This window comes from Pongo abelii, chromosome 22 (assembly GCF_028885655.2).
Source record: "Pongo abelii isolate AG06213 chromosome 22, NHGRI_mPonAbe1-v2.0_pri, whole genome shotgun sequence".
Classification (NCBI taxonomy): Eukaryota; Metazoa; Chordata; class Mammalia; order Primates; family Hominidae; genus Pongo; species Pongo abelii.
In genome coordinates this window covers 53,788,548-53,815,850 of record NC_072007.2, presented here as the reverse complement: position 1 = coordinate 53,815,850, position 27,303 = coordinate 53,788,548, and the positions used below count along the sequence as shown (strand labels likewise).

The following is a 27,303-nucleotide window of genomic DNA, read 5'->3' as shown; positions in this document are numbered from 1 at the left end:
TTATGTGTTAGTATTATTATTTTCATATATATTTTTTATAATAATCGTATATTCCATTTTATCATCAAGAAAAATGTTTTAAAATTCCAAATCCTTTCATGTGCACTGTTTTAAACTAAGGTAGAAGAAAAAAAGTCACTGAAAATCCAAGATGTAATAAACAGGCCCAACAAAGGCCAACAAGCTTAGTGCATATTTGCTGTAATAAAATATTAATCCACTTGTGAGGGTCGTGCCCCTGCGGCCCAAACACCTCCCATGAGACCGCATCTCCCAACACGGCCATGCTGGGGATCGAGCTTCCGACACATGAACTTTGGGGGACACTTTCAAACCATAGTACCATCTTTGCTACAAACTGGAATTTTTAAAAATATATATTTATAAAAAATAAATTTGGTGGCACAGATTCAATTATGGGACATGGCAGGGAGCAGTTGCTCACGCCTGTATCCCAGTACTTTAGGAGGCCGAGACGAGTGGATCACCTGAGGTCAGGAGTTTGAGACCAGCCTGGCCACAATGGGGAAACCCCGTCTCTACTAAAAATACAAAAATTTGTTGGGCACGGTGGCGCGCCTGTAATCCCAGCACTTTGGGAGGCCGAGGCAGGAGAATCGCTTGAACTCGGGAGGCAGAGGTTGCAGTGAGCCGAGATCGTGCCACTGCATTCCAGCCTGGGCAACAAGAGCGAAACTCCATCTTAAAAAAAAAAAGCCAAAAAAATCCCCAGAAAACAATTATGGGACACACTGTTTCTAAGTGACATCTAGGGGCAAAGCAAACACAGCCGCTTTCTAAAGCCCTCCAGGGCGTGGCGCAGCCACGGAGCTTGCCCTCACCGGGACGTAGGAAGTGGCGATGCTTCTGTCTGCAGACCCCTCCTCCTCCGTCCATTCTGCATTTCTCCTCCGTCCCTGCCACGTGCGAATGTGTGTGTGAAGGGACGATGACACAGGGGAACCCAGGGACACTTGGACCCAGGGCTCACGGGGCAGACCAGGGGTCAAGGAGCGGCCCCTTCCTGGAGGAGAGGAAGGGCAGAAGCCCAGGCCAGGCCTCCAAGGTCCCCGAGCTTTGAGACACGCTCTCCAGGGCCTCCCTGCCCCGTGGTCCTGCGAGGCGTGGCGGGCCAGGCCTGCGTGCATCGCAACGCCCTCCCCGGGCCTGAAGCCTGGCTGCGCGGGCCCGGCGGGGAGCTCAGCCCGGGAAAGAAGGCGGGTGCCCCCGGGCAGGACATCGGGGCTTTGCCCAGGGCCTCAGCTCCCCTGCAGCCCCGGGATGTTCCTGGCAGCCCAGCCCTTCTCCCATGGGGGCTGCGAGAAGCTCGGACCCCCCAGGCTCTCTCCGCCTGGAACCCCTGGGAGTCTGCCGGCCTGTGGAGCCTGCGCCCTTTGGGACGAGGTCCCCTGCAGGACCACGGCCACTGCCACGGACCACGGCCACTGCCACGGACCACGGCCAGTGCAAGGAGCCCTGGCGCTCGCCCGCCTGCCCCACAACCTCTCAGCCAGGCCCCCTGACCTCACCGTGTCCAATCAGGCTCGCAGCAGGCAGTCACATGGCCTAGCAGTGACCAGTCAGGATCGTGCTCACTCCCACTCACCCCGCCCCCTGTGTGGCTAGGCTGGTCACATGACTCGCTGTGGCCAATCAGGCTCTTGCTCCCGTATGGACTTGCCAGTGGTCAGGACCTAGGGCCCGGGAAGCCCTTCGCGGGCAGCGCGGCTGTGGCCTGCTTCTCCCGCCCAGGCTCTCCAAGGCCGGTCATTGCTTTTCCAGCAGCCCCTTGTGATCGCTGACTGACCCCACACCCTTCCAGGGAGGGACGGTGTCCCCCCAGGACCCCATCAGCGCCTGCGGCGCAGTCAGGAACCCTGACAGTGACCCCAAGAACGACGTTTCCCCTTCGGCAGCCGCAGCTGAGGCCCTGGGGCTCCGTCCTCAGCAAGTCACCGGAGAGGAGCAGAGCTGACCACAGCCCAGGCCTCATACACAGACACACACACACACGGACACGGCACTCCCAGCACACACAGACACACCCCCCACACACACACTGCCCCCCGTGTGCGCGCACACACCCACACACAGAGACATAAGACACACAGAGACAGCACCCCCAGCACACGCACAGACACATACAGACACACACAGAGACACACATACACACACTGCTCCCGGCGCACAGACACACACACACATACACGCACAGCACCCCAGCATACACACACACACATCACCCTCAGTGCGCACACACACACTGCATCTGGCGCACACATACACACATGCACACACACACACAAATACACCACCCCAGTGCACACACACAGAAACACAGACACACAGCACCCTCAGCGCACACAGACACACACAGATACACAGACACACGGCAAGCACCCCCAGTGCACACACACACAGACACAGACACAGAGACACAGCACCCCCAGCACACACACAGACACACAAACACATACACAGCACCCCTAGCGCACATACACAGACACACACAGACCCACAGGCAGACACACACACACCACCCCTGGCACACACAGACCCACACACAGACACCACCCGTGGCACACAGACACACCCACACACACCACCCCAGCCTGAACATACACACACATCACTCTTAGTGTGCACATACACACACACCACTCCCGGCACACACGTCTGTCCACTGCCATGTGTGTGGCAGTGCAGGCGTGCATCTGAGGGAGGCGTGTTCCTGGGCTGGAGGGGCTCTGGCTGTGTCTGGCTGCTGGAATCTGGCGGGAGAATGTGCTCTCCTGTTCAGGTATGATTAGAATAGGAGAAAGTAAAGGGCAGCTGTCACAGCCCCACCCCTGCCCTGCTCCTCCCACAGCTGGTGGTCTTTCTGCTGCTGAGCTGGATCCAAGCCTGGTCTGGAGGGGTGGCTGGGCATGGTTCAGGAGTACCTGTGCTCCTGGTTCTGGGCCCTTCCAGCAGCTGCCTGAAGTGCCAGGGTGTCAGGGCAGCAGCAGGACCCGTCTGCCGGGGTGGGGCGGGGGAGAGCATAGTTCCCAGTGGGGAAGCATGTCAGGTTCAGGGGAGACGCTCCGAATGGAGAGAAGGAGGTTGTGGGGATGAGAAACCTGAGGTATCTCTTGAGAACTCAGAGCTCCTGGGAGCATCTGGTGTAGCCCTCGCAGATGTGGAGCCCAGGCCAGGCTGCAGGTGGGCTGCCAAGGCCCACTCCACTGCCAGCCTCTTGTGCTAGGCCTCCCTCCGTGCCAGAGGGGGCTCGGGTTTCTAAGGACGGGGCAGGGAGCTACTGGGAGGTCCTGTGGTCCTTTTGGTTCTTGCTGAACTATTGGACCTGGCTTAACATTTTTTTATTGCAGTAAAATACCCATAACATAAAATTTACTATTTTAACCATCTGAAAGCACACAGTTTGGTGACGTTAAGTGCATTGACACTGCTGTGTAACCGTCACCACCATCCACCTCTGAACTTTTCCCTCTTCTCAAACTGAAACTCTGAACCCATTAAACACTCACTCCCCCAGCCCCAGCACCTCTCACTGTACTTTCTGCCTCTATGGATTTGAGTACTGCAGGGACCTTGTGCATGTGGAACCATATGGCATTTGTCCTCTTGGGACTGGCTTCGTTCACGCAGCATGATGTTCTCCAGGTTCCTTTGTGTTATAGCATGTCTCAGAATTTCCTTCCTTTTTAAGGCTGAGTAATATTCCATTGTGCAGAACATTCTGTGTCTCCATTCATCTGTCGATGGATGCTTGAGTGTCCCACCTCCTGCTCCTGTGAACTGCCTGTGGGATCACCATGCCATCTGAGGAATCACCGACCATTTCCGACAGCGACTGCACCATTCACATTCCCGTCAGCAGTGCACAAGGGCTCCGCCTTCTCCACTTCCTTGCAGACACTTGTAATTTTCTGTTGTGTTTTGATGGTAGCCATCCCAGTGGGCATGCAGTGGCATCTCACCGTGGTTTTGTGGACCTGGCATTTTAGAGGGGATGGAGACGAGGCAGTCATGGGGTTCCCAGGGACAGGGTGGTGCCCCACCATCCGGTCTGACTCACCTGTCCCTACTTCCCCGTCTCTTTGGTGGGCTTCTGACTCCCACCTCCCCAGCATGGGGAGAATGTGGCCAGAGGGGAAGAATCTCCTGCACTGCCCGGACATCCTGCCCTGTCCCTGGCCCCTTCCGGGAGAGGGACTGACTCAGTGAAGGGTGGATGCTTTGACTGTTCCAGTGGCTCACCCTCCGTATGCACACCCAGGTAAACCGTCAGCGAAGAAACACTCTGAAAAGTCGAGGAGGAGGCTCAGCCCTCTGGTTACCCCAGGAAGCTGCCGGTCTTCACCTACACAGAGCCCCGGCACTTCGGGTAGGAGCGGCCAGACGCTCTGGGGTTGTTGCCTTTGACCCACTTTCTCAGCCTTACCTAAGAAGAGGACTAGGGGAGCCAGTGGGACAGCTGGCCGGGGCTGGGGCAGGACAGAGCTCCACAGGGACCCTCAGATCTGCTGGCCTCGGCCTGGTATTGGGTGGGGGGTGGGGCACAGCCCATTCCCTCCACAGTGACCAGGTTGGGTCTGAATGACCCAGTTTGGCTGTCCACACTCCAAAAATGCGGGACAAGGGGCCTCTGGTGGCCTCCTTTTGGGAGGGCGTGGCCCCTGGGTGAGGACTGCTGTGGCCCCTCCTGTGCAGCCTGCAGGAGGCCCACAGACCAAGGCCTCCAGGGGAGCTTCTGCTCCTGGGCCAGGGCATCTCCTGACTCTCTCTCTCCCCTTCTCTTACCTGGTTTTAGAGGCAGCGGGTGGGTGAGCAGCCGGTCTAGAGAAGGGCTCAGACAGGTCCTGGGCATCCCAACAGCAGCCTTGAGGGACACGTGCTTGTCCTATCCCTAACTCCTTGGCATTCTTTATGAGTGGGGGAACCCAGAGGGGGTCCCTGGAGGCAGCAGATGGGGAGCAGGTGTCGTCAGGATGAGTCTGGTCTGGGGCGCGAGGTGAAGGCAGGGTGAGGATCCTGGGCTGGCCGCGTGCTCTCCCATGTCATCCCTGCCCCACCCCCTGCTGTGTGCTCTCCTGTGTCGTCCCCCACCCCGCCCCCTGCTGTGTGGCTCCCATATCATCCCCTGCCCTGCCCCCACACTGTGTGCTCTCCCGTGTCGTCCCCCGCCCAGCTGCTCCTTATCCTGGAGCCCTCTCCCAGCCCCACTGCTTCGCTGGTGTCTCCTGTTCTGGGAGTCTCCTCCCCACCCTCCCTCACCCCTCGGCTCTGCGATCGAGATGTGCCCGTGCCAACCTTGCCGTTATTTCAAGGGTGCCCATCAGTGTGTGCCCCCTGGGCCTTAGCTTCATCTCTATGCCCTGCCCTCTTCGATGCTGGTGTTGGTGGAATCGAGTCTCCCCAAAACTCACATCCCCTGGATGCTCAGAATGTGAGCTTATTTGGAAACAGGATCTTTAAAGATATCATCAGTTAAATGAAGACGAAGTCAGACTGGATTTTGGTGGACCCTCATTCCAATGGCTGCTGTCGTTATAAGGAGGCCGCGGGAAGACGGGGAGATGGAGGCAGAGACAGCGCCTGGAGAGACGTGTCTACAAGCCACAGGACACCAAGACTTGCCAGCAGCCACCAGGAGCCAGGAGAGGCATGGGACAGGTCCTTCCCCATAGCCTGCAGAGGAGCTCAGCCCTGCCAACAGGCATTCGAGCTTCTACTTTCCAGAACTGTGGGGGAATATGTCTCCGTGGTTTTAAGCCCCCAGTTTGCATTTCAGCAGCTCTAGGAAGCGCGTACAGTACTGAATTCAATATTGATTTAATCCGAGTTTCATTTTTAACTGCACGGTACGTGGTGTCTCCTGTTTCTCCCTAAGCCAATCAAGCCTGGTTTAAAAAGAAGAAAAAGAACTCCCAAAGAGTAGCATGGTGGCCCGCTCAGGAACGCAGGGGCAGAGGCAGCAGCAGGGGTAGGGGCAGCAGCAGGGACGGGGCAGCAGCAGGGGCAGGGGCAGCAGCAGGGGCAGGGGCAGCAGCAGGGGCAGGGGCAACGGCAGGGGCAGGGGCAACAGCAGGGGCAGCAGCAGGGGCAGGGGCAGCAGCAGGGCCATCTGCGCTGGGGCCTGCCCCAAAGCCACCCCACCTGCACCTCACACCAACTTCAGGATGCTGGGACCACACACTGTCCATAAAGAAATGGAGGCCAGGCGCAGTGGCTCACGCCTGTCATCCCAGCACTTTGGGAGGCCAAGGTGGGTGGATCACCTGAGGTTAGGAGTTCAAGACCAGCCTGGCCGACATGGCGAAACTCCGTCTCTACTAAAAATACAAAAATTAGCTGGGCGTGGTGGTGCATGCCTGTAGTCCCAGCTACTCGGGAGGCTGAGACAGGAGAATCACTTGAACCTGGGAGGTGGAGGTTGCAGTGAGCCAAGATTGTGCCACTGCAGTCCAGCCTGGGTGACAAAGTGAGACTCTGTCTCAGGAAAAAAAAAGAAAAAAGAAACGGGGGCCCAGGCTGATAACATCACTGCCAGGGGTGCCCAGCAGGGACAGTCGGAGCGGGGCTGTGAGCCGGGTCGAGGAACCCAGAGCCCACCCCCTCCCACTGTCCTGCTGCTGAGCAGCCCCAGGCCTGTGAGCCAGCCCCGGCCACCAGCAGTGATCAAAGAAGGAATCTTCCAGCCCTTGTGCCACAATCACCCGGGCACCTCCATGGGATCTGCTAGGCATGCACTGAATGAGAACCTTCCCTGAGGACACCAACTGCTCCAGGCGAGGGAATAATGAAGGCTGGGACATCCAGGTCCTCCACTGCTTCCTGTCTTTTAAGTGCTGGAGCTTCTGCTGGATTCCATGTTACAGATCATATCACATCCTCCATTCTGTGGGGACCTCCACTGTCGGGACATCACCCTGGGAAACCCAGGGTGGCCCGTCGCACCTGAGAAAACTGAAGCAAACCCAGCTAGTTTGAGGATCTGAGACTCCCGTGGTTCCAATCCTGGGGGCCCAGGTCTTGGACCTTCTTGCTGATTTCAGATCTGCAGTTCATTTGTGCAAAAAAAGGTTCTGGAAACTTTCTTCCAGGCCTCGGAGTGACTGAGAGATTCCTGGCCCTGAGGAAGAGCTGATTGATTGGACCTTCTTCCTGGTCCAGCTGGGCCCAAGGGGCTCTGCCCAATTTCAAACTGTCCCCTTGTTCTCAGTAGTTTTGAAATGAGCTGTGTTTTACAAGAAACACGTACTTGTTTTTCCCCATCACGCTTTCGTTCTTTCTGGTTTAACAGGGACCATGGTGGAAATGCCAGTGAGATGGTGGTGTGCTGGTGCCACTGGGCCTGGTCCCACATCACAGCGTCCCTGTAAGGTGTCACTTTAGAGCGCTCTGTCATTTTCATTAGCTGATCCCAATGACGTCTGTACTTGCTCATGCCACATGCAGCCCATGTGTTTTCTTTTCAAACAAATAACAATACCACCCAAAACCACAACAGCAAGGTCAAAATGAATGACACTCTTGCAGGCCACACTGCAGGGGCTGGGGCTGTCCTTAGGGCCCTGTGTCCTGCTCAAAGTCAGGGGCTTCCACGGATTGCCTTGGCAACCCAGGGACTCGGCTCCCTACTCTCTCTCTTTTTTTTTTTCTTTCTTTCTTCTTCTTTTTTTTTTTTTTTGAGATGGAGTCTCGCTCTGTTGCCCAGGCTGGAGTGCGGTGGTGCGATCTCGGCTCACTGCAACCTCCGCCTCCCAGGTTCACGCCATTCTCCTGCCTCAGCCTCCCGAGTAGCTAGGACCACAGGCGCCTGCCACCATGCCCAGCTAATTTTTTGTATTTTTAGTGGAGATGGGGTTTCACCGTATGAGCCAGGATGGTCTCGATCTCCTGACCTCGTGATCCGCCTGCCTTGGCCTCCCAAAGTGCTGGGATTACAGGTGTGAGTCACCGTGCCCAGCCCTTGGCTGCCGACTCTCTGTAGCTCCCAGACCCTGCATGGCAGCCAAACCCGTGGGTCCTAGGAGGCGTCTGGGGCCCTCTGCTTAAAGATCCCTCTCAGTGGCTCTGCCTGTGGCCTCTGGAGACCCGTCCGCCTCAGGCGGTGCTGGCCCACGGGCACCAGGGGCATCCAGTCTCGACTCCGATGGCTCTCAGACAGCCAGGCTGTCTCAAAACAAGACTCCTGAAATGTGGAGAAATGGCTCATCTAGTGCCAAATGTCGGCATGGGGCCGGGGAACATGAGAGAGGCTGGGGCTGGATGAGCCGGGTCAGGCGGGGCCACAGTCTCATGCTGAGCTGTGGTGTCTGTTTCCATGGGGCCTTGAATGGCATGAAGAGAAACGGGCCCCCGATGCTGCCGCGCCCCCGATGCTGCCGCGCGCCCCGATGCTGCCGCGCCCCCCGATGCTGCCGCGCCCCCGATGCTGCCGCGCAGCTGTTCAGTCGGGATGCTGAACAGCGGAATTCTAGGCAGACAACTTCAGCTTGCCATTTGGTGACCTGGCAAGACACTTCCTAGATAAGGCTGGAAAAGGCAGGACGCCTCATCCTGTTTTAATAAAAAGTGAATAAGAAAACGTCAGCTATGAAGAGCATTTTCGGTGCTTTTTGTTTTCATCTTCACATACTTACTTTCTTGATTTTCTATGGAACCTTTTCTATTAATTTTTATACTTAGAAAAAACCTGCTTTATAAGAGAAGGCCCGGCAGTGGAGGGAGCATTTCATCGTTTTCCCACAGATGCAGCTGAAATGGAGGGAGACCCATCCGGAAGCCGTGGAGAGAGCGTATCCTCAGCCCGCCCCACGACGGGGGTCCTCCTCTCTCCCCCACGGTCCGGGCTTGGCCTCTCTGGGCTGTGAGACGCACAAGTGAAATGCTTCAATCTCCAAGGCCAGGGACCTTCCACCCACAGGCCTCACGCTCCTTCCTGCCACCCGCTTCCCATCCCAGCTCCTTCCTCCTCAGCTTGGCTCCAACAGCCCCAAGTCCCTGCCTCCCTTTCCCTGTCATCCTTGCCTGGCCGTGCCCAGTGCTGTGAAGCCGGGACAGACCACACTGCTCTGCACACACCCCGGGCAGGCAGGCAGGCAGGCAGGCAGGCGCTGGGCAGCAGGTTGTAGATGGATGTGGACGGCGCCGAGGACCCCCACGGGGTCTGTCTTCCCAATCTTGGCCTCTGCTCTTCTTTCCCCTCTGCTGAGAGCCTCTGCTCAGCATTCAGAGAGGGAAGGTGTGGGTGGTGCCTCCTGCCCCATTCCCCCTGCCGGGCCTCCACCTCTTCCCTCTCCTGGAGCAGTTGGTGCTCTCAGGGAAGGTCCTCGCTCAGTCCATGCCTGGCAAATCCCACGGAGAGGCCCGGAAGCAGTTCCCTCCCTGGCCACTTTCCTGCCAGCATTCTTTTTTTACTGATCATCTTATGCTGTTACTGTCTCCATAACTGGAACCGACGGTCCTCGAGAGAAGGTGTCTTGTGTCCCTCCTACTGTGCCCACAACCTTCACGTAGTGCCTGACACAGAGCAGGGCCTCTCGAGCCTTTGTGGACATCTGGAGGACGACTCCGAACTCACCCTCGCGTTGCACCGTCTCACCTCTCTCTGGGGACCTGTCCCTTCCCACGGTGAACTTCGAAGCATGTCTGTCTGCCACCATGTCCTGGCACAGTCTGACCATGCTCACCCATGGCCACCCGCTGAGTCATTGCAGCTGGCACACTTCTTGCAAATGGCAGAAACTCACATTATTTTGCATGAGTAAATAGTAACCAAAAAAAAAAAAAAAAAGATGGTTTACCGTGTTCTACACTAGCAGCCAGCATGTCACCTGGAAACACCGTGACCTGAGCTGCCACTCGGACGTCTCCATCTCCCGGGAGCCACACTCTGTGTGGCCCTGGCAGAGTGCCCAGGATAAAGGGCACGGCCAGCACCTGCAGCCTGCTCTGGGCCCCAGTCCTGGTCCCCCGTGTCTGCACGAAGCTGCAGCATCCCAGAGGCTTCTGCTCTGCCTCTGGGGACCTTTGCTCCGTTTGCGGATGCGGTTTCCTTCTTCCTACAGAGAGGCAGGTGGTTTACTCCAGAGCTGCTTGCTCAGCACAGGGCGACCCCCGGCCAGGCTGTCCATGGTGCTCTTCCTAAGTGAGCACTCCCCCCCGGGGGAACCCCTGGCTCTGTTTGGGGCCTGGCTGACTCTCGCTGGGGCTGGCCCCTTTCTGCACCCCCCTCCCCTGCCCTCCGACCTCAGCATATGGCTCAGGGACACAGACACCCAAAGGCCTCTTGGGTCCTCAGCCTTGATCTCGGCCACAGCCCTGCTTAAATATCAAGAAAACGCATCGGCCACATGAATAATTCCTCACTAACGGCAGCGACAGAAACCGGAACCAGAAACCCTAGAGGGCTGGAGCGGGGAGGGCCCACTGGCCCGTGAACAGGCACGTTTCTGCTGCTTTGCCGGCCTGCGTGGTCCATTTAAGCAGCCCGTGGAAGGCCTAGCCTGGAAGCGTGTGCTGTCTGAGATGGGGAGGGGCCCTGGGCCCGGTAGGATCCACGCAACTGTGGCAGCCACGGAACCACAGGGAGCCTCAGTGCAGGAGGCGAAGGAGGCAATGCCCTGGGGGCGGACGCTGGGACTGGGCAGTCTCTGGTTTGACCTGTTCACCGGGGGTTCTTGACTTAAGCTGTGGACAACTGGGCTATTCCCTGAGGGTGGAGGGGGCTGGGGGCTTTTCTCCTACCTGCCCTTCCCAGGCCAGGGCCGTGGCTTCCTGACTTAGTGCACACATGTCTGTCGTCAAGCTCTCCAGATACAGTGGGGCAAAATGACCAACGTGGCCCCGGGTCCCTGAGAAGGATGCCGCTGCAGTGGTTAATCTGATTTTCTGGCACCTAAAGCCACTAGGCTGAAGCCTAAAAAAACCAAAACAAAATTTAAAAAGTACAAAACCACCTGAAGCAAAGCCAGAAAGATAGGGAAGGGCCTTAGGCGTCGAAGATGGGAGGGTAGAGTCGGGAAGAGGAACTCGTCTGAGTCCTGGCTGCGCTGGGAGATTCCTTCCTCACCAAGGGCGGCACTGGGGCCAGCTGGGCACCCATCCCTTTGTAAAAATGCTGCCCCACGCTCCATTCTCTGTGTTTATCAATTGATGTTGAGAGTTTTATGACATGCCAGTGGCCAGCGCTGCAACTATGAATATTAAACGGACCCATTTCCTGTTGGGGTTTCCAGTCTTAAGGCCTAAAAAACAAGATGAACTCCAGAAACACGGCAATCATAAGACAAGCTGAAGAAAGTCCACGTGGAAAGGAAAACTGACTTGCCGTTTTCCACAAATCTGTAATAATATGCAAACCATAATAATAAAGTACCATTCCTGCAGACTTTGGGAGCATTCCTTCCATTATGTTCAGTGGAGTTTCTCGAATCATTTGCTTGTACAATCTTTAGACTCACACCACGTATTTTATTTTTCCTCATGTGTTAAAAGCATGGAAGACCAGAAAACAGAAAAGAAATCAAAGCTTCTGAAAGGAAATACAGCCTCTGGGGGTCAAGGACACAAACAACAACAAAAGACATTGGGTAGCAGAGGTCAGGTTGAAGCACAGACTTAGTTATGAGGGCGCCAGGGGTTCCCCCACTGGGGAGACGGGACAGCCGTTCCAAGCTTGGCCTTTTCCTCTGTGCTTCCTGCCTTTCTCTGCAGAGCGAGCTCCTCGCCCACGGGGCCAGGGAAGGGAAAACAGGATGGCCATGGTTGGCACAGGGCTGTTCTGGGTTTTGGAAGCTCAGGGCTGGGTCGGGGTGAAAGGTCAAGTGCACCTGAGTTTGGGGACCTGTTCTGCGGAGGCAGTTTTGGCTGCAGTTTTTATTTGGTGCTGATGAAATGTTTCCAAACAGCCAGCCAGGTGTTTGCAAATACCTAAGACCTTTTGGAAGACTCTGGCTAGGGTGGGAGGGGTGGGGAAGCCTCGTTCCTGGATGAGGGGGGCAGTATTTTAAGTCACAGGCTGAGGGACTGAATGGTGAGTGTGATCAGGGGCCTGGTTTCTCCCTCACCCCGCCTTTTATCTTTGTTCTTTTTTGAAACAGGGCCTTCTTCTCTTGCTCAGGCTGGAGTGCAGTGGTGCAATGACAGCTCACTACAGCCTCAACCTCCCAGGCTCAAGCCCTCCTCCCACCTCAGGCTCCCAAGTAGCTGGCCCCACAGGCGTGTGCCACCACACCTGGCTATTTTTTAAATATTTTATAGAAGTGAGGTCTTGCTATGTTGTCCAAGCCGGTCTCAAACTCCTGAGCTCAACTGATCCTCCTGCCTCAGCCTCCCAAAGCACTGGAATTACAGGCGGGAGACACGACGTCCAGCCTTGTTTTTGTTTAGTTCTCCTAGGAGCAGATTAACAGGGTGTTGGGACCTCCAGAAGGAAAAAAGGCAGTTGTAAACTGTTCAGCTGAAAGGAACTAAAAATATTCCCCCGTATTCTTGGTATATAAACCTGGGACAAAGAAAAACACTTTGAACGATTAAGGAAAACTTTGGGACTCTTCATTTCCTTGAAAGCCTTTGAAAACCAACTGACTCCCAAACAACCCGTGTGTGTGTGTGTGTGTGTGTGTGTGTGTGTGTGTGTGTGTGTGTGTGTGTGTGTGTGGCGATTGGGAAATTTGTGGTCAGACCGTCGGGCGAATGAGAAGCTCATCCTAGTTTCTCCGGGCCCTCCTCCCAGGCGTCCGCCCAGGCAGGAAAGCCTCCCGAGAAGGGTTCCAAGTTTTATGCCAACTTCCCTGAATTCTCGTTCCCCCTTCTGTGAAGTAGTGTTATTTAACACAAGGAAAAATGACACTAGGCTCGATCCAGAATCTAACTCCCAAATGGGTCCTCAGGCTTAAAAAATACCTTCGCCCATAGCCTCTGTCTCCCCTGAAGAAAACGTTTTCCGTTTGGATGAGGCATCGGCCACGGGCAAGCAAGTGGTCCCGCGCCCCCGTCCCCTACCGGTCCCCTCCCCAGGCGGCCGGCCTGGCTCCGTCACCGCCCGCAGCGTCCGCCCGGGGCCCGCCCGGGGCCCGCGCGGGAAGAGGGTCCCAGCCCCACATGCTGCGGGGGCAGCCCCGGGACGCGCAGACGCCAGCGCCGCTGAGGGCCGGGGCCGGGACCGGGACCGGCCGCGCGGCGGGGGCTTCCAGAGCGGCCGGCCACGCTTCCTTAGGTTTCAAGTTTCTAACTTGCTGAACATTTCAGATTTTAACAGCAAAAGCGGCTGACGTCCCCGTGGGCAAGCGGCCTCTTGGGGCCTGGAGCGCCCTGGGTGTGGCCCCGCGCCCTGCAGCGCCCCAGGGCCTCCGCGCCGCCAGCCCCACGCGCGAGCCCGCGAGGCCCCCGGGCCCCCGCACGTCCCGAGACTCCGAGCCTGGACGAACGCGCGCCGCGTGGAGGGGCCGGCGACCCCTGCCCGAGAGCCGTCCCCTCATGGAGGGAGCGAGCACAAGGCGCCCACGGGACCCGGCCCGAGTCCCCGCGCGTGGAGGGGCGGGCGCGCCCTCGGCGGTGGGGCCGCCCGCAGTGCCCCCAGCGCCCGGGAGGGGGCGCCCGGCGGAGCGCAGGCGGGCGGGCGGGCCTCGGGCGGCGGGCGCCCCTGACGTCACCGGCCCGCGGTCGCCAGGGCAACGGCCTCATCCCGCGCGCGTCAGAGCCGCCAGTCTCTTGGCAACCGCCCGATCTCCCGCTCTCCCTCCGCCCGGCGCTCTGCCGCGCGTCGCTCTGGCGTCAAAGCGACGTCAATGGGCGGCCCCCGCCCGGGCGGCGGGGGCGGGGCAGAGGGCGGGGACTACGGGGGGCGGGCCGGGGCGGGCCGGGGCGGGGCCCCGGCGCCGCGTGCGGCGGAGCGCGGCGGCTCAGAGCTGACATGCGGCGCGGCCCCGGAGGCAGCAGCAGTGGCTGCGGCAGCCGGAGCAGTAGGCACCCGAGCAGCGCGAGCGGCCGAGCGGGCGGCTTCCTGGCCTGGGCGCTCCGGGGGCGGCGGAGGTGAGGCGGCGGCGGCAGCGGCAGCGGCGGCAGCGGCGGGCTCCGGGAGGGCGAAGGTGGCTGCCGTGGGGGCTCCGCGCGGGCGCCGGGCCGGGGCTCGGGGTTGCAGCCACCGCGCAGGGTCCCTGGCCTTGCGCGCGCGGGGTTCGCGGGCGGGGTTGGCGGCCCCGCCGCCCTTGGGCTCCCGTTTGTTACGGGGGCCGGGGTGGGAGTGAGTCCGCGGGGCTCAGGGGCTGGGGAGCCGGGGGTCAGGTTGGAGCCGACCGCGGGCGGAGAGACCGGGTGTGGGGGGCGGGTCCGCGAGCCCCGAAGTGCCTGGGATGTCGGGGGTGGGGACCGGACGGATCGCGGGCGGCGGGGGCTGGGTGTGGGAGTGGGGCAGGGGGCGGTCCTGGGATCCGGATCGAGCCGACCTCGGGCGGCAGGGCCGGGTGTCGGAGCGGGTCCGCGCCCAGAGGTGCTAAGGGGATCGGGAGTGGGGACGGAACCGACAGCGGGCGGCGGGAGGCGAGTGTGGAAGCCCGGCTCAGGGGGTCCCGGGATCGGGACGGAACCGAACTCGGGCGGCAGGGGCGGGTATGGGAGCGGGTCCGCGCGCCCCGCGGGGCTCAAGAGGGTCGGGGGTCCGGGTGGAGGGGACCGCGGGCGGCGGGGGCGGGTCCACACCTCCCAAGGGGCTGGAGGGGCCGGTGGATAGAGTGGGGACCACAGGCGTGGGAGCAGGTCCCTGCGTCCCGTGTAGACTGGGGGCTCCGCGGGCACGGACGGAGCCGACCGCGGGCGGCGGGGGCGCTGGTGGGCTCTGAGCTCTGTGCGGCCCCGCAGGTGCGCTAGGAGCCATGGTTATCATGTCGGAGTTCAGCGCGGACCCCGCGGGCCAGGGTCAGGGCCAGCAGAAGCCCCTCCGGGTGGGTTTTTACGACATCGAGCGGACCCTGGGCAAAGGCAACTTCGCGGTGGTGAAGCTGGCGCGGCATCGAGTCACCAAAACGCAGGTGCGTGGGGGCGGCGGGACCCAGCCGGCGGGGCCTCCCCACTGGACCCGGGGCGACCCGACCGTTGGCGGGTGGACCCCATGCAGATTCAGTGCTCCAGGCTTGATTGTCGTGGTGGGTAAACAGTAACCGTTTTTAGTTCGGTAAAGAAAAAAAATGCTTTATGTTATGTTGCTGTATAATTTGCACATATATTGGGAGAAAGCAGAGAGGATAATGGCAAAAAAAGGACCAACCTAAGATTGCAGTGGTTCATGGACACTGCAAAGTGAGGCCCTGTAAAGTGAGCCTGCAAATACTTAAGTCACTTACTTAACTCTGATTATTTTAAATAACATTAGTAGTTACTTTGGTTATGTTTTCCCAACTTCTTGTGACCTTTTGGAGACAGAGTATTGAGAAATTAACTTGCAAAAAATGAAATGTGTAAATTAGGTTGAGGGTTTTTTTCTTTTTTTAAAAAACCCACAAAATATCCTTTTTCTTTTTAAAATCTGTAGGTTGCAATAAAAATAATTGATAAAACACGATTAGATTCAAGCAATTTGGAGAAAATCTATCGTGAGGTTCAGCTGATGAAGCTTCTGAACCATCCACACATCATAAAGCTTTACCAGGTAAGGGGTCAGCTTGCCTTTCTCTGCTAATCCTGGCAAATGTGTTATATTTTATTTCCAACAGCGTAAGTCTGCAATTTCTGAAGGTGGCTTCCCTTTTGGGGAGTGTGTGAAAGTTGGGCATTTGGTTGTATAAGGTAAATAGATTGATTTTTATAGACTGTGCAGATATATTTACAATTATTTTATTGCTTTTGGATCATAATTGAGATTTGCTTCATTAGAATTTTATTTAGTATCCTAACCTGATCCAGTTTTAAATGTGTAGAGGTCTGTTGTAAATTTGCCTTACTATGAAAACAAACTCATCTGTATTGCCACAGGTCACGCATTCAGTATAAAAGGACAAATTTGAGTGAAACTGGAAACTTCCGCCTTTGCAGATAATTATTAAACTTTAAAGCCAGCTGCTCTTACCGGTTTTCATTAGTTTATTTTTGCAAGGACAGTAGTGAGCATTTGTTTTCCCTATTTAAACTCTTCCATGAAAAACGGAGAGATGAAAATACTTTTCCATAGTAAGAGCAAGGAGCTTGTCATTTAATCCACGCTAGGAACATGCCTTGCCCTGTCCGTCTGTTGGTTTACTTTGTGACTTAATTTTTGTTCTCATGTTGAAATTAATAAATTATATCATCAGAAAATAAGTACTAATTTAATTAGAACAACAAAGCAATCATTTACACCTCCCTAATGATAAATGACCACTTTTGCAAGGTGAAATCAAGTCTTCTTGCAGAAGAAGTTCTTTGCAGGTGCTATTTCATCCATTTGTGTTGGGTTGAAGTTCCTCGTAATGATTTGTATGAAATGGAATGTGAGATGACTCTGGGATGTTGTTGTGTGTGTTTGTGCAGTTTAGGACAGCTCGGTGTACGGTGTGGTAGGAGAGAGAATTATGATTTGAAATTATCCCCCAAAAGCCTCTGCACTAGATTGAAAATAAAACTAACAGTATTGGTGGAACTTGTGTTCACCGTGACGACAGTTTGCTCAGTGTGTTTAAGCACAGAATTCATGCATGCCGTGTGCGCCTGGTTTGTGTTTTGTTTCTGTTGTCATTTTTAAGTTGTGTGCTCCATGGCCACTGGTGTACTGCCTGTGCAGCGTGCCGGGCCCATTTCCTCAGGAGTGGGCTGAGCTGGTTTTGTTTTTGACTTTGCTCAAGGGCTGAACCCTAATGGTAGTACCTTCCTTTTCTTCCTGTTCTTCTCCTTTGCCCATTGTGTGGAATTAGCTCATTTAAGGAAACAAATTGCCCATGTGATTGGTGCTGGAGGTCTTTTCTGGAGGTGCATTTTCTTACTGCTGCTGTATGTGATTCTTAACTGTTCGGAGATGATAGAATTTAGTGGTGTAGCAATGACTTTTATTCCTCTGGTTTTGACGCTAGTGTCTAATTTTCTTTCTTTTCTTTTCTTTCTTTCTCCTGTCTTTTTTTTTTTTGAGATGAGTCTCTGTCCATCACCCAGGCTGGAGTGCAGTGGCGCAATTTCCGCTCACTGCAACTGCCACCTTCTGGGTTCAAGCGATTCTTCTGCCTCAGCCTCCCGAGTAGCTGGGACTACAGGCGCCCGCCACAACACCCAGCTAATTTTTTGTATTTTTAGTAGAGACAGGGTTTCACTGTGTTAGCCAGGATAGTCTGGACCTCCTGACCTTGTGATCTGCCCGCCTTGGCCTCCCAAAGTGCTGGGATTACAGGCGTGAGCCACCGCGCCCAGCCTCTAGTGTCTAATTTTCATTCTGCTGGCCGGGGCCCCAGAACCCTGCTGAGACACTTCCCTCTTTTTTTCAAGTTTTCAAAAAGTTCAAACACTTGACTTTTAATTCTTTTCCTCCTCCTCCCTTTCTTCAGTTGGGGACGGGTAAGCAGTGGTCTTAGAGTTATTCCACCACACACAGGGGTGGGGCAGTTAAAATTCTTGCCAAACTGCTAGAATTTATAGAACACTTTTCTTACTAGATTTATAACTCAAAGCAGCAATCTTTGAAGCATCTTTTTTTTTTTTTTCTTTTGTTTGAGATGGAGTCTCATTGTCGCCCAGGCTGGAGTGCAGTGGTGCAATCGATCGTGGCTCACTGCAACCTCCACCTCCCGGGTTCAAGCAATTCTTCTACCTCAGCCTCCCAAGTAGTTGGGACTACAGGCACGCGCCACCACGCCTGGCTAATTTTTGTATCTTTAGTAGAGATGGGGTTTCACCATGTTGGCCAGGCTGGTCTCGAACTCCTAACCTCAAGTGATCAGCCTGGGTGATCCCAAAGTGCTGGGATTACAAGCATGAGCCACCGCCTCCAGCACAAAGCATCTTTTTAAAGGAAAAACTGTATATTTTGAACCCAAAGAAATCTTTTTTCATAAGAATATATTGTCTCATCCTCGCCAAAATTTTTCAATACTCACAGACATAAGTTATATTTTTAAATCTCTTGTTAAGTAAAATAAAGTTATTGATTAGTGAATGAACTTCAAAGGGCTATATTGGCACGGCTGTTGTGTGGCTACGTGCTGAGTGATGGGCTACATGCTGAGTGAATGGCTACATGCTGAGCGAATGAGGCTGGGTTCTCACAGCCTCATTCATCCTGTCAATCAAGTGAGTGGGAATGGGGTGTGCGTTCTCTATTACTCAGGTGGCTCTGACCGTTGGCTGGAATCATCTGTTGACTACTAGGCTTCTATAAAGCCCAGCAGACTTCCAGCAATCTCCTCTGTAGCCTTCAGAATACTGTCTCTCCTTTTTTGAGATGGAGTCTCGCTCTGTCGCCCAAGTTGGAGTGCAGTGGTGCGATCTCGGCTCACTGCAACCTCCGCCTCCCGGGTTCAAACGATCCTCTTGCCTCAGCCTCCTGAGTAGCTGGGATTACAGGCGCCCACCACCTCACCTAGCTAGTTTTTGTATTTTTTGTAGAGATGGGGTCTTGCCATGTTGACCAGGCTGGTCTCGAACTCAAGCAATTCTCCTGCCTTGGGCTCCCGAAGTGCTGGGATTACAGGCGTGAGCCACCATGCCCCGGCCTAAGCATTCTCAAATTGTATGTGAGGTGCCTTGAATTAAATATTACCACAGAGGGGAATTCTAATATATTTAGACCTTTTGTGAGAGCAAAGGTGTATCAGGATAGGCAAGTCAGTGAGGAATTCACGTCTGATTTTTTAAAGCTGTCTTTGTGAGTAGGAATCTCCTGTTTTTTTTTTTTTATTTGAGAAATTTTTCTTTTTCCTTGCATTTTTAAATGATGAATGCCTTTGTCCTAGAGAAGTTAGAAATTTCCTGGGGTTCTGGTGGATGGTTTGTAGCACTGCCTTGTGCCTTTTTTGTGCGGTTAAATGTCAGGTCTTTCTTTTTTAGGTTATGGAAACAAAGGATATGCTTTACATCGTCACTGAATTTGCTAAAAATGGAGAAATGTTTGGTAAGCCACACTCATTTTCAGTATCTGTTGAAAACCAATGGCACGAACGTGTCTGGATTTGTGTGGGGCCAGTGTTTGGGCCATACATCCCAGGACCCCGCGGTGTGCTCCAGGGCTCCCTGGGTGGTGGGCAGGCTTTGCCCTGGGGGCTGTAACTTTGTTTTGTGGCTCCTCAGATTATTTGACTTCCAACGGGCACCTGAGTGAGAACGAGGCGCGGAAGAAGTTCTGGCAAATCCTGTCGGCCGTGGAGTACTGTCATGACCATCACATCGTCCACCGGGACCTCAAGACCGAGAATCTCCTGCTGGACGGCAACATGGACATCAAGCTGGCAGGCACGGAGGGTCCGGGGTGGGAGCGCGCCCGCAAGTGGCCCCAGCTTCCCGGCACGTGCCGAAACCACAGCCCTTTGCCATTTGTCGTTTAACCTCATCCGTCTGTTTCTTTGCCTCCCAGATTTTGGATTTGGGAATTTCTACAAGTCAGGAGAACCTCTGTCCACGTGGTGTGGGAGCCCCCCATATGCTGCCCCGGAAGTCTTTGAGGGGAAGGAGTATGAAGGCCCCCAGCTGGACATCTGGGTAGGAGCCGCGTGCGCGCAGACCCCCTTCCCCAAGGCCGCGTTCCCCGAGGGCGCCGTGTTCCCGGGGGCGCTGCCCTGGTGCTGACGTGGCTCTGTGGTCCTCAACAGAGCCTGGGTGTGGTGTTGTACGTCCTGGTCTGCGGTTCTCTCCCCTTCGATGGGCCTAACCTGCCGACGCTGAGACAGCGGGTGCTGGAGGGCCGCTTCCGCATCCCCTTCTTCATGTCTCAAGGTGAGTCGCGTGGTCTCGCCTGGGCAGGGGCCTGTGTCTACTGCATCCCCTTCTCGTCTGGCTTCTGAGTCCTTGTTGAGTCTGGGAATCAGGCCCAGGTTACTGTGGGCTGTGGGAGAAACCCAGCCCATGGATGCCTTCTCAGTGCCCTATTTCTAGGGTGGACGGGTGCCCTTGCTGTACAGGCTTGTGCCTCGCGCCTGCCGTCCCCACCCAGTACCCGCACCCAGGGTGTAGGCATCATCCCTGACTCCAACCCACTGGCTGTGGCTCACCCGGCTTTTCTGTGTCATAAAGATGCCTGTCCACCTGGTGCTCAGGCGTGGGGCACGGCAGAAGGGTGAACCTAAGTGGTTCTCTGTGTGGTGGACACAAAGTGTGGCAGCCCCCAGGGACTGGATCCCTGGCTGATGGCTCCCCTTGGGTGGCAGGATTGAGCTGATGGCCCGGCCCCTGCTCCTGGCCCCTGGTGTGTCAAACCATGTGGGGCAGTGGGTGGGAGTGCAGGCGAGGTCCCAGCCGCCCTGGCTTAGCCTCCTGGCCCCTCCACAGACTGTGAGAGCCTGATCCGCCGCATGCTGGTGGTGGACCCTGCCAGGCGCATCACCATCGCCCAGATCCGGCAGCACCGGTGGATGCGGGCTGAGCCCTGCTTCCCGGGACCCGCCTGCCCCACCTTCTCTGCACACAGCTACAGCTCCAACCTGGGCGACTACGATGAGCAGGCGCTGGGTATCATGCAGACCCTGGGCGTTGACCGGCAGAGGACGGTGGAGGTGAGCCTGGCCACACTTGCCCTGGCCTCACCCGCAGGGGCTAGGCAGCTGTCTCAGGGGAAGCAGGCACTCACCAGCTGAGTTAAAATGGGAGCACAGGCTAATTTAGGGGCCGGCTTGTCCACCCTACTAAAGGATATTCTCAGTCACCCAAGAATAACCTGGGAGCGGGTGGGTCCTGGGGCTCCCTGCTGCCCCATGCTGATGTCTGCTGCTCTTGTTCCCAGTCACTGCAAAACAGCAGCTATAACCATTTTGCTGCCATTTATTACCTCCTCCTCGAGCGGCTCAAGGAGTATCGGAATGCCCAGTGCGCCCGCCCCGGGCCTGCCAGGCAGCCGCGGCCTCGGAGCTCGGACCTCAGCAGTTTGGAGGTGAGGGGGAGGAATCTCCTCCCGGGCCCCAGGCTCCCTCCCCTGTCAGGCACCGGCTCGGAGGGTGGTTCCTTGCGTGGGCAGCGGGTCCCAGGCCGCGTGGGGAAGGGGGTGCCAGCTACTGGGGGCTGGACTCTGCCCAGAGGCCACTTGTCCCTGACTCATCCCCGGGGCTGGCCTGTCACGCCGCCTTCTGGCCCAGCCTGGCCAGCCAGTGTCCCTCCGTCAGCTGTCATGCCCACCAGCGAGGCAGCTTGCACTCCAGACAGAAGCCAGCTTGTTTCTTCTCTTGATGGCGCTGGTGGTCCCGGAGTCGCTCGCCTGATGGCCTCTTTCCCGTCTGCCGGCCCCAGGTGCCTCAGGAAGGTCTTTCCACCGACCCTTTCCGACCCGCCTTGCTGTGCCCGCAGCCACAGACCTTGGTGCAGTCCGTCCTGCAGGCCGAGATGGACTGTGAGCTCCAGAGCTCGCTGCAGTGGGTAAGTGCCCGCAGCGGGTGTGGAGAGGGCTTGCCTCAGCCCAGCCCTGGTGCCCCCGGTGCGCCCGGGTCACCTGGAGCCCGAGAAGTCACTGGCTTGTGTCTCTCCAACGCAGCCCTTGTTCTTCCCGGTGGATGCCAGCTGCAGCGGAGTGTTCCGGCCCCGTCCCGTGTCCCCCAGCAGCCTGCTGGACACAGCCATCAGTGAGGAGGCCAGGCAGGGGCCGGGCCTAGAGGAGGAGCAGGACACGCAGGAGTCCCTGCCCAGCAGCACAGGCCGGAGGCACACCCTGGCTGAGGTCTCCACCCGCCTCTCCCCACTCACCGCTCCATGTAAGTGTCCCCGGGGGCCCAGGAGGACACCGGTGGATAGGCTGACAGTCGACCTGAGGGTGGGCTAGTTTAGAATGGACGTTTTGCCCGGCAGCCTCTCAGGTTGGACTTCTCAGGATTTGCCATTTGTTTTAATCCCTGAGACCACATAGTTGATGTTTAGAGCTTGCCCGGCATGGGGTCGTTCTAGTGGAGGACACAGCATGGGGTTTGGCCTCCAGCAGGGTCCTCCCCAGGCGGCCCCTGGGTGCTGGGAGGGCAACCCCTTGGCCTGAGGTTCACTATGACCTGCCATCTGCAGCTGCACCGTGATGGTGGCTTGCCTCTGGGGCTCCCTGGGCTCTGGTGGCATCGAGCCCTCTTCCCACCAGGTTGAGGGCAGGGATGGGGAGGCCAGCGCAGCCATGTGTGCCCAGCAGTGGCCGGGGGAGCCTGTTCCTCTGCACTGCAGCATCAAAAGCGCCATCCTCCCCCCACAGGTATAGTCGTCTCCCCCTCTGCCACGGCAAGTCCTGCAGAGGGAACCAGCTCTGACAGTTGTCTGACCTTCTCTGCGAGCAAAAGCCCTGCGGGGCTCAGTGGCACCCCGGCCACTCAGGGGCTGTTGGGCGCCTGCTCCCCGGTCAGGCTGGCCTCACCCTTCCTGGGGTCGCAGTCCGCCACCCCAGTGCTGCAGGCTCAGGGGGGCTTGGGAGGAGCTGTTCTGCTCCCTGTCAGCTTCCAGGAGGGACGGCGGGCATCGGACACCTCACTGACTCAAGGTGAGCCACACTCCTCCCACACTTACCTCCACCTTCCCCAGGGGACCATGTGTGTCTCTGGCAGCACGTGACTTTGTCCATGATGGCAGATGGTGCCCCCTGTTCTCCGCCGGGCCTGGGTGGGACCCTCAGTGCTCTGGGCAGGCTGGGGTGCTCAGTGCTCTGGTGGCTCGGGGAGTCACGGCCTGCTGGGATAGACACATACGTGGGTCCCTGAGCACGTGGCCTCCGCGGCTGGTTCTGAAAGCACAGGAGACGACTCTGTGCTGGGCAGCACCTCCCAACTTGGAGGAGGCATGGGGTCAGGGAGGGTCCCTGGCTGCTGGCTGCCTCCACGCCACCCCAGGGCTTAGGTGCCAGACTCCTGTCCAGACATGCTTGTGTCACCCGTCCTTTCCTTACCCCTGACCGTGGATGCTGGGCTGAGAGCCGGGTGGCTGTTGACCTCCTGATTCATTCTCCCTGCAGGGCTGAAGGCCTTTCGGCAGCAGCTGAGAAAGACTACGCGGACCAAAGGGTTTCTGGGACTGAACAAAATCAAGGGGCTGGCTCGCCAGGTGTGCCAGGCCCCCGCCAGCCGGGCCAGCAGGGGTGGCCTGAGCCCCTTCCACACCCCTGCACAGAGCCCAGGCCTGCACGGCGGCGCAGCTGGCAGCCGGGAGGGCTGGAGCCTGCTGGAGGAGGTGCTAGAGCAGCAGAGGTAGGGGCCTGCCCCCGCCCTGGGACCCTGGGTGGGCACACGGCAGGTTGTCACCTCGAGGAACCTCATCTGCTAAGTGGTCCCCTCTTCTGTGTAGCCCAGTGCACACCCCCGCTCCCAGCCAGGGTGGTGTGTGGGGCGTAGGTCCTAGGTGCTGAGCCCTGGGGGTGCAGCAGGTGAGCCTGTGCTTTAAAGTGCCTGGGTGGGTGAGGGTGGCTGGGAGTGAGAGCGCCTTGTGGCCGCATCTCTGAGCTGCTGAGAAACCAGGTGGAGAATGAAAGGTGGGGTGTGGTCAGGGATCAGCCATGCACCTGCCCTCGGCAGCTGCAGCTCGCAGCTCCACGGGCGGGCCCTGCCACACGGGCACTCGGAAACCCGAGAACCCTGCGAGCTGGCGCAGTGACCACCCGTCCTCTGTTCCCACAGGCTGCTCCAGTTACAGCACCACCCGGCCGCTGCACCCGGCTGCTCACAGGCCCCCCAGCCGGCCCCTGCCCCGTTTGTGATCGCCCCCTGTGATGGCCCTGGGGCTGCCCCACTCCCCAGCACCCTCCTCATGTCAGGGCTCCCGCTGCTGCCACCCCCACTCCTGCAGACCGGCGTCTCCCCGGTGGCCTCGGCGGCGCAGCTCCTGGACACACACCTGCACATTGGCGCCGGCCCCACTGCCCTCCCCGCTGTGCCCCCACCACGCCTGGCCAGGCTGGCCCCAGGTTGTGAGCCCCTGGGGCTGCTGCAGGGGGACTGTGAGATGGAGGACCTGACGCCCTGCCCCCTAGGCACCTTTGTCCTGGTGCAGTGAGGGCAGCCCTGCATCCTGGCGCGGACACTGACTCTTACAGCAATAACTTCAGAGTAGGCGAAGACGTCTGGACTCAAAGCCAAGAACTTTCTAGAAGCGAAATAAGCAATACGTTAGGTGTTTTGGCTTTTTAGTTTATTTTTGTTTTATTTTTTTCTTGCACTGAGTGACCTCAACTTTGAATAGGGACTGGAAACTTTAGGAAGAAAGATAATTGAGGGGCGTGTCTGGGGGCGGGGCAGAAGGGGAGTCGGGTGGAGGGAACACATCTGCAGTGCCGTGGTGTGGGGATCTCGGCCCCTGTCTTCTGGGTTCGTCGTGGTTGAGATGATTACCTCGGACGTCTACGGAAACGAGCGGGCGCATCGTCGTCCGCTTGTGTGTGTGTGTGTGTGTGTGTGTGTGTGTGTGTGTGCGCATTGATTACTATCCGTTTCTTTAGTCAACACTCTCCATTTCCTGATTTATGCTTTAATGAAAACTGTGAACTTTCTGCTTCATGTATCAGTTTTAAAGCAGCTCTAAGTGGTCAGCCCAGGCAAAGATCATCTACAGATTCTAGGAATTCTCTCCCCTGAAATCAAAACCTGGAAGACATTTTTTTCTTATTTTAGATGAGAAGTTTCATAAACTGCTCAAGAATTAGTTTTCCAGGACTCTTCGGAGGAACCGCAGGAAGAACCTCAAAGAGGGCAGAGGTGACTTCAAAGTGCTGGGGACCCCGTCCTGAGGGTCACTTGGCCCTGAGCCCCTGGGTGCCCTCGCGGAAGCCCAGAAGCTTCTTCCTGCTGCACCTCCCGTTTCTGCTGCTGATAACGTTTATGCATTTCATGATGGGGTCCAACAAGAACACCTGACTTGGGTGAAGCTGTGCAATATTGGAGGCTGACTGCAGGGCTGGGCAGCTGGGAGACAGGCTCATGGCTCATGGCTCAGGGCCGTGCCTGCCCTGGGCCGGGACCCCCCTCCCCACCCCCACCTAGGCTCTTTGGCTTTTGTTCAAGGAAGGTAAAGTGAGAGGTTTAGGTCAGTGTTTTTAAGTTTTTGTTCTTTTTTAAAGCAAATCCTGTACATGTATCTACATGGGAGACAGGTAGACACTACTTATTTGTTACATTTTGTACTGCACGTTTGTGTTCCAGGTTTAAGCTTCCCTCACTCCTGTCGTTAAGAAGCGTCCCTGTCAGCACAGGTGTGCATTGAGGAAGGGGCCCCAGGGCCTTGCCTCCCTCAGCACTGGGGTGGAGGCGGCAGGAAGGGGCGGCCCTTACCTGGCAGGTCCGGGCGCACCTCTGGCAGGTGGACTCCGTGGGGCTCCACCAGCCAGAAGCCTCTGGAAGGCAACAAAGGCAATGCTGCTCCCTGAGTCCAGTCCCCGCCCCCAAACCCAGCCCAGGTGCCTTCAGCTACTTCGGCTTCTTACGCCCTGCAGTGTTAAACAGAGGCATTGAGAAAGGGGAAAGGCGGGTATTTTTAAAAGCCAAAGATTGACCCAGTTACTTGAGGGTAGGGAGGCGGGCCCAGTGCAGGAGGCTGCATCCCTGGCCTGCTGGTGCCCACCGGGGGCCGCGCCTGTGTCGTGCCGCAGGGAAGCTGGCTGCCCCCATTCCTGCTGCTGCTGCTGCTGCTCTGTGGCTGTTTCAAAGACTGGGCGAAAGGCTGTCCGGAGGGCAGACCAGGTGCCTTGCCACAGAGAAAACACCAAAGTCTCCTGTTCGCTCATAAAGAAGTTTTTGGGATGGGAGAGAATCCAGACCATCTTGGGGCAGCCAGGCCCTTGCCTTCATTTTTACAGAGGTAGCACAATTGATTCCAACACAAAACCCCTTCCCCTTTTTAAAATGATTCCTGTTCTAATGCCGTAGATCAAAGGCCTCAGAAACCATTGTGTGTTTCGTCTTTGAAGCAATGACAGGCACTTTACTTTCACAGTGGTTTTTGTTTTTTCTTATTGCTGTAGAACCTCTTTTGGAGGACGTTAAAGGCGTGTTTTACTTGTTTTTTTAAGAGTGTGTGATGTGTGTTTTGTAGATTTCTTGACAGTGCTGTAATACAGACGGCAATGCAATAGCCTATTTAAAGACACTACGTGATCTGATTGAGATGTACATAGTTTTTTTTTTTTTTTACCATAACTGAATTATTTTATCTCTTATGTTAACATGAGAAATGTATGCCAAATGATTAGTTGATGTATGTTTTTTAATTTAATATTTAAATAAAATATTTGGAAGGAAAAAACCCTGACTTTTTCCCTTCCTCTGTCTCTCATCTCTCTGGGAGCTGTTTCCTTCCAAGCGGCTTCCCTGAGAGGCCACATCCTACAGGCCTGTGGAAGTTTCAAATCTTAAAGAGGAGGGCACGGAGCCAACTCCTGCATTCCACCTCACCTCAGGGAACTAATGGCCTTCCCGCTGCAGAGGATCCCTCCCCCTGTGGCAGCCACAGGTGGCCCCATGGTCTGCCCCCTCCTCAGGACCCTTCCCCAGTGGCTGGGCTCAGTCACTGAAAGTCTCAGCACCGCCCGGGGCTGCCGGCACCATCCATCCTTACCCCATCCTCCGCCAGGTTCTCTGAGTCTGGTTATAAATTAAGCAGTCGGAAGAATCTCACAGCCAAACCATTTCCTGATCTCTGAAAGACTTCATCACCTTCTAGTGAGAGGGCACACATTGCTGCTTTATAAGAACAAAGGATTTGTTCATGTTGTCACCTGGTGGATATTTTGGTTAAAAAAAGCTCTTCAACCTCTTGGCTCCCATTAAGGTGGTCCTTACCAAAGTGGACCCCTTGTGCGCTGTTGGTGGGAGGGTCAAATGGCGCAGCCTTTATGGGAGAGCAGTGTACCAGCTCCTCAAAGATTACAACCACCACATGAGCCGGCCGCTCTTCCTAATGGTATGGACCCTGAAGAACTGAAGGCAGGGTCCAGAGAGGTTTGTACACCCACGTTCACAGCAGCATGACGACAGCCATACTAGGAAGCAGCCCGAGGGGCCGTCAGCCGATGAAGGGATCAAGAAGATGTGGTCCCGCCTGTAATCCCAGCACTTTGGGAGGCCGAGGTGGGTGGATCAGCTGAGGTTGGGAATTTGAGACCAGCCCGACTAACCTGGAGAAACCTCATCTCTACTAAAAATACAAAATTAGCCGGGCATGGTGGTGCGTGCCTGTAATCCCAGCTAC

At 56.5% G+C, this 27,303-nt stretch overlaps 1 protein-coding gene across 3 annotated transcripts; it reads left to right on the top strand.

The window, feature by feature from the left end:
* Positions 1-13,877: 13,877 nt before the first annotated feature.
* On the top strand, positions 13,878-26,358 carry SIK1 (salt inducible kinase 1). 3 transcript variants are annotated; one of them, XM_024239285.3, is made up of 14 exons: positions 13,878-14,043; positions 14,869-15,038; positions 15,539-15,655; positions 19,012-19,075; positions 19,252-19,413; positions 19,535-19,659; positions 19,770-19,893; positions 20,446-20,669; positions 20,897-21,043; positions 21,397-21,522; positions 21,638-21,854; positions 22,334-22,615; positions 23,084-23,315; positions 23,742-26,358. In XM_024239285.3, the coding sequence occupies exons 2-14, from the start codon at positions 14,883-14,885 to the stop codon at positions 24,115-24,117; spliced, it is 2,352 nt and encodes a 783-aa protein (XP_024095053.1). In that variant the 5' UTR covers positions 13,878-14,043; positions 14,869-14,882; the 3' UTR covers positions 24,118-26,358. The 3 variants fall into 3 exon arrangements, with proteins under 3 accessions (XP_024095053.1, XP_054398577.1, XP_054398576.1); XM_054542602.2 differs by lacking the exon at positions 13,878-14,043 and adding an exon at positions 14,482-14,500; XM_054542601.2 differs by lacking the exon at positions 13,878-14,043 and adding an exon at positions 14,597-14,619.
* The last annotated feature ends 945 nt before the right edge of the window (positions 26,359-27,303 follow it).

Bases quoted from the DNA above. Each gene is read 5' to 3' on its own strand.
- SIK1 (XM_024239285.3), top strand. From the start codon at position 14,883: ATGGTTATCATGTCGGAGTTCAGCGCGGACCCCGCGGGCCAGGGTCAG. The intron at 21,044-21,396 runs GTGAGGGGGAGG...TGCCGGCCCCAG, and splicing joins CGGACCTCAGCAGTTTGGAG to GTGCCTCAGGAAGGTCTTTC. The intron at 21,523-21,637 runs GTAAGTGCCCGC...TCTCCAACGCAG, and splicing joins TCCAGAGCTCGCTGCAGTGG to CCCTTGTTCTTCCCGGTGGA.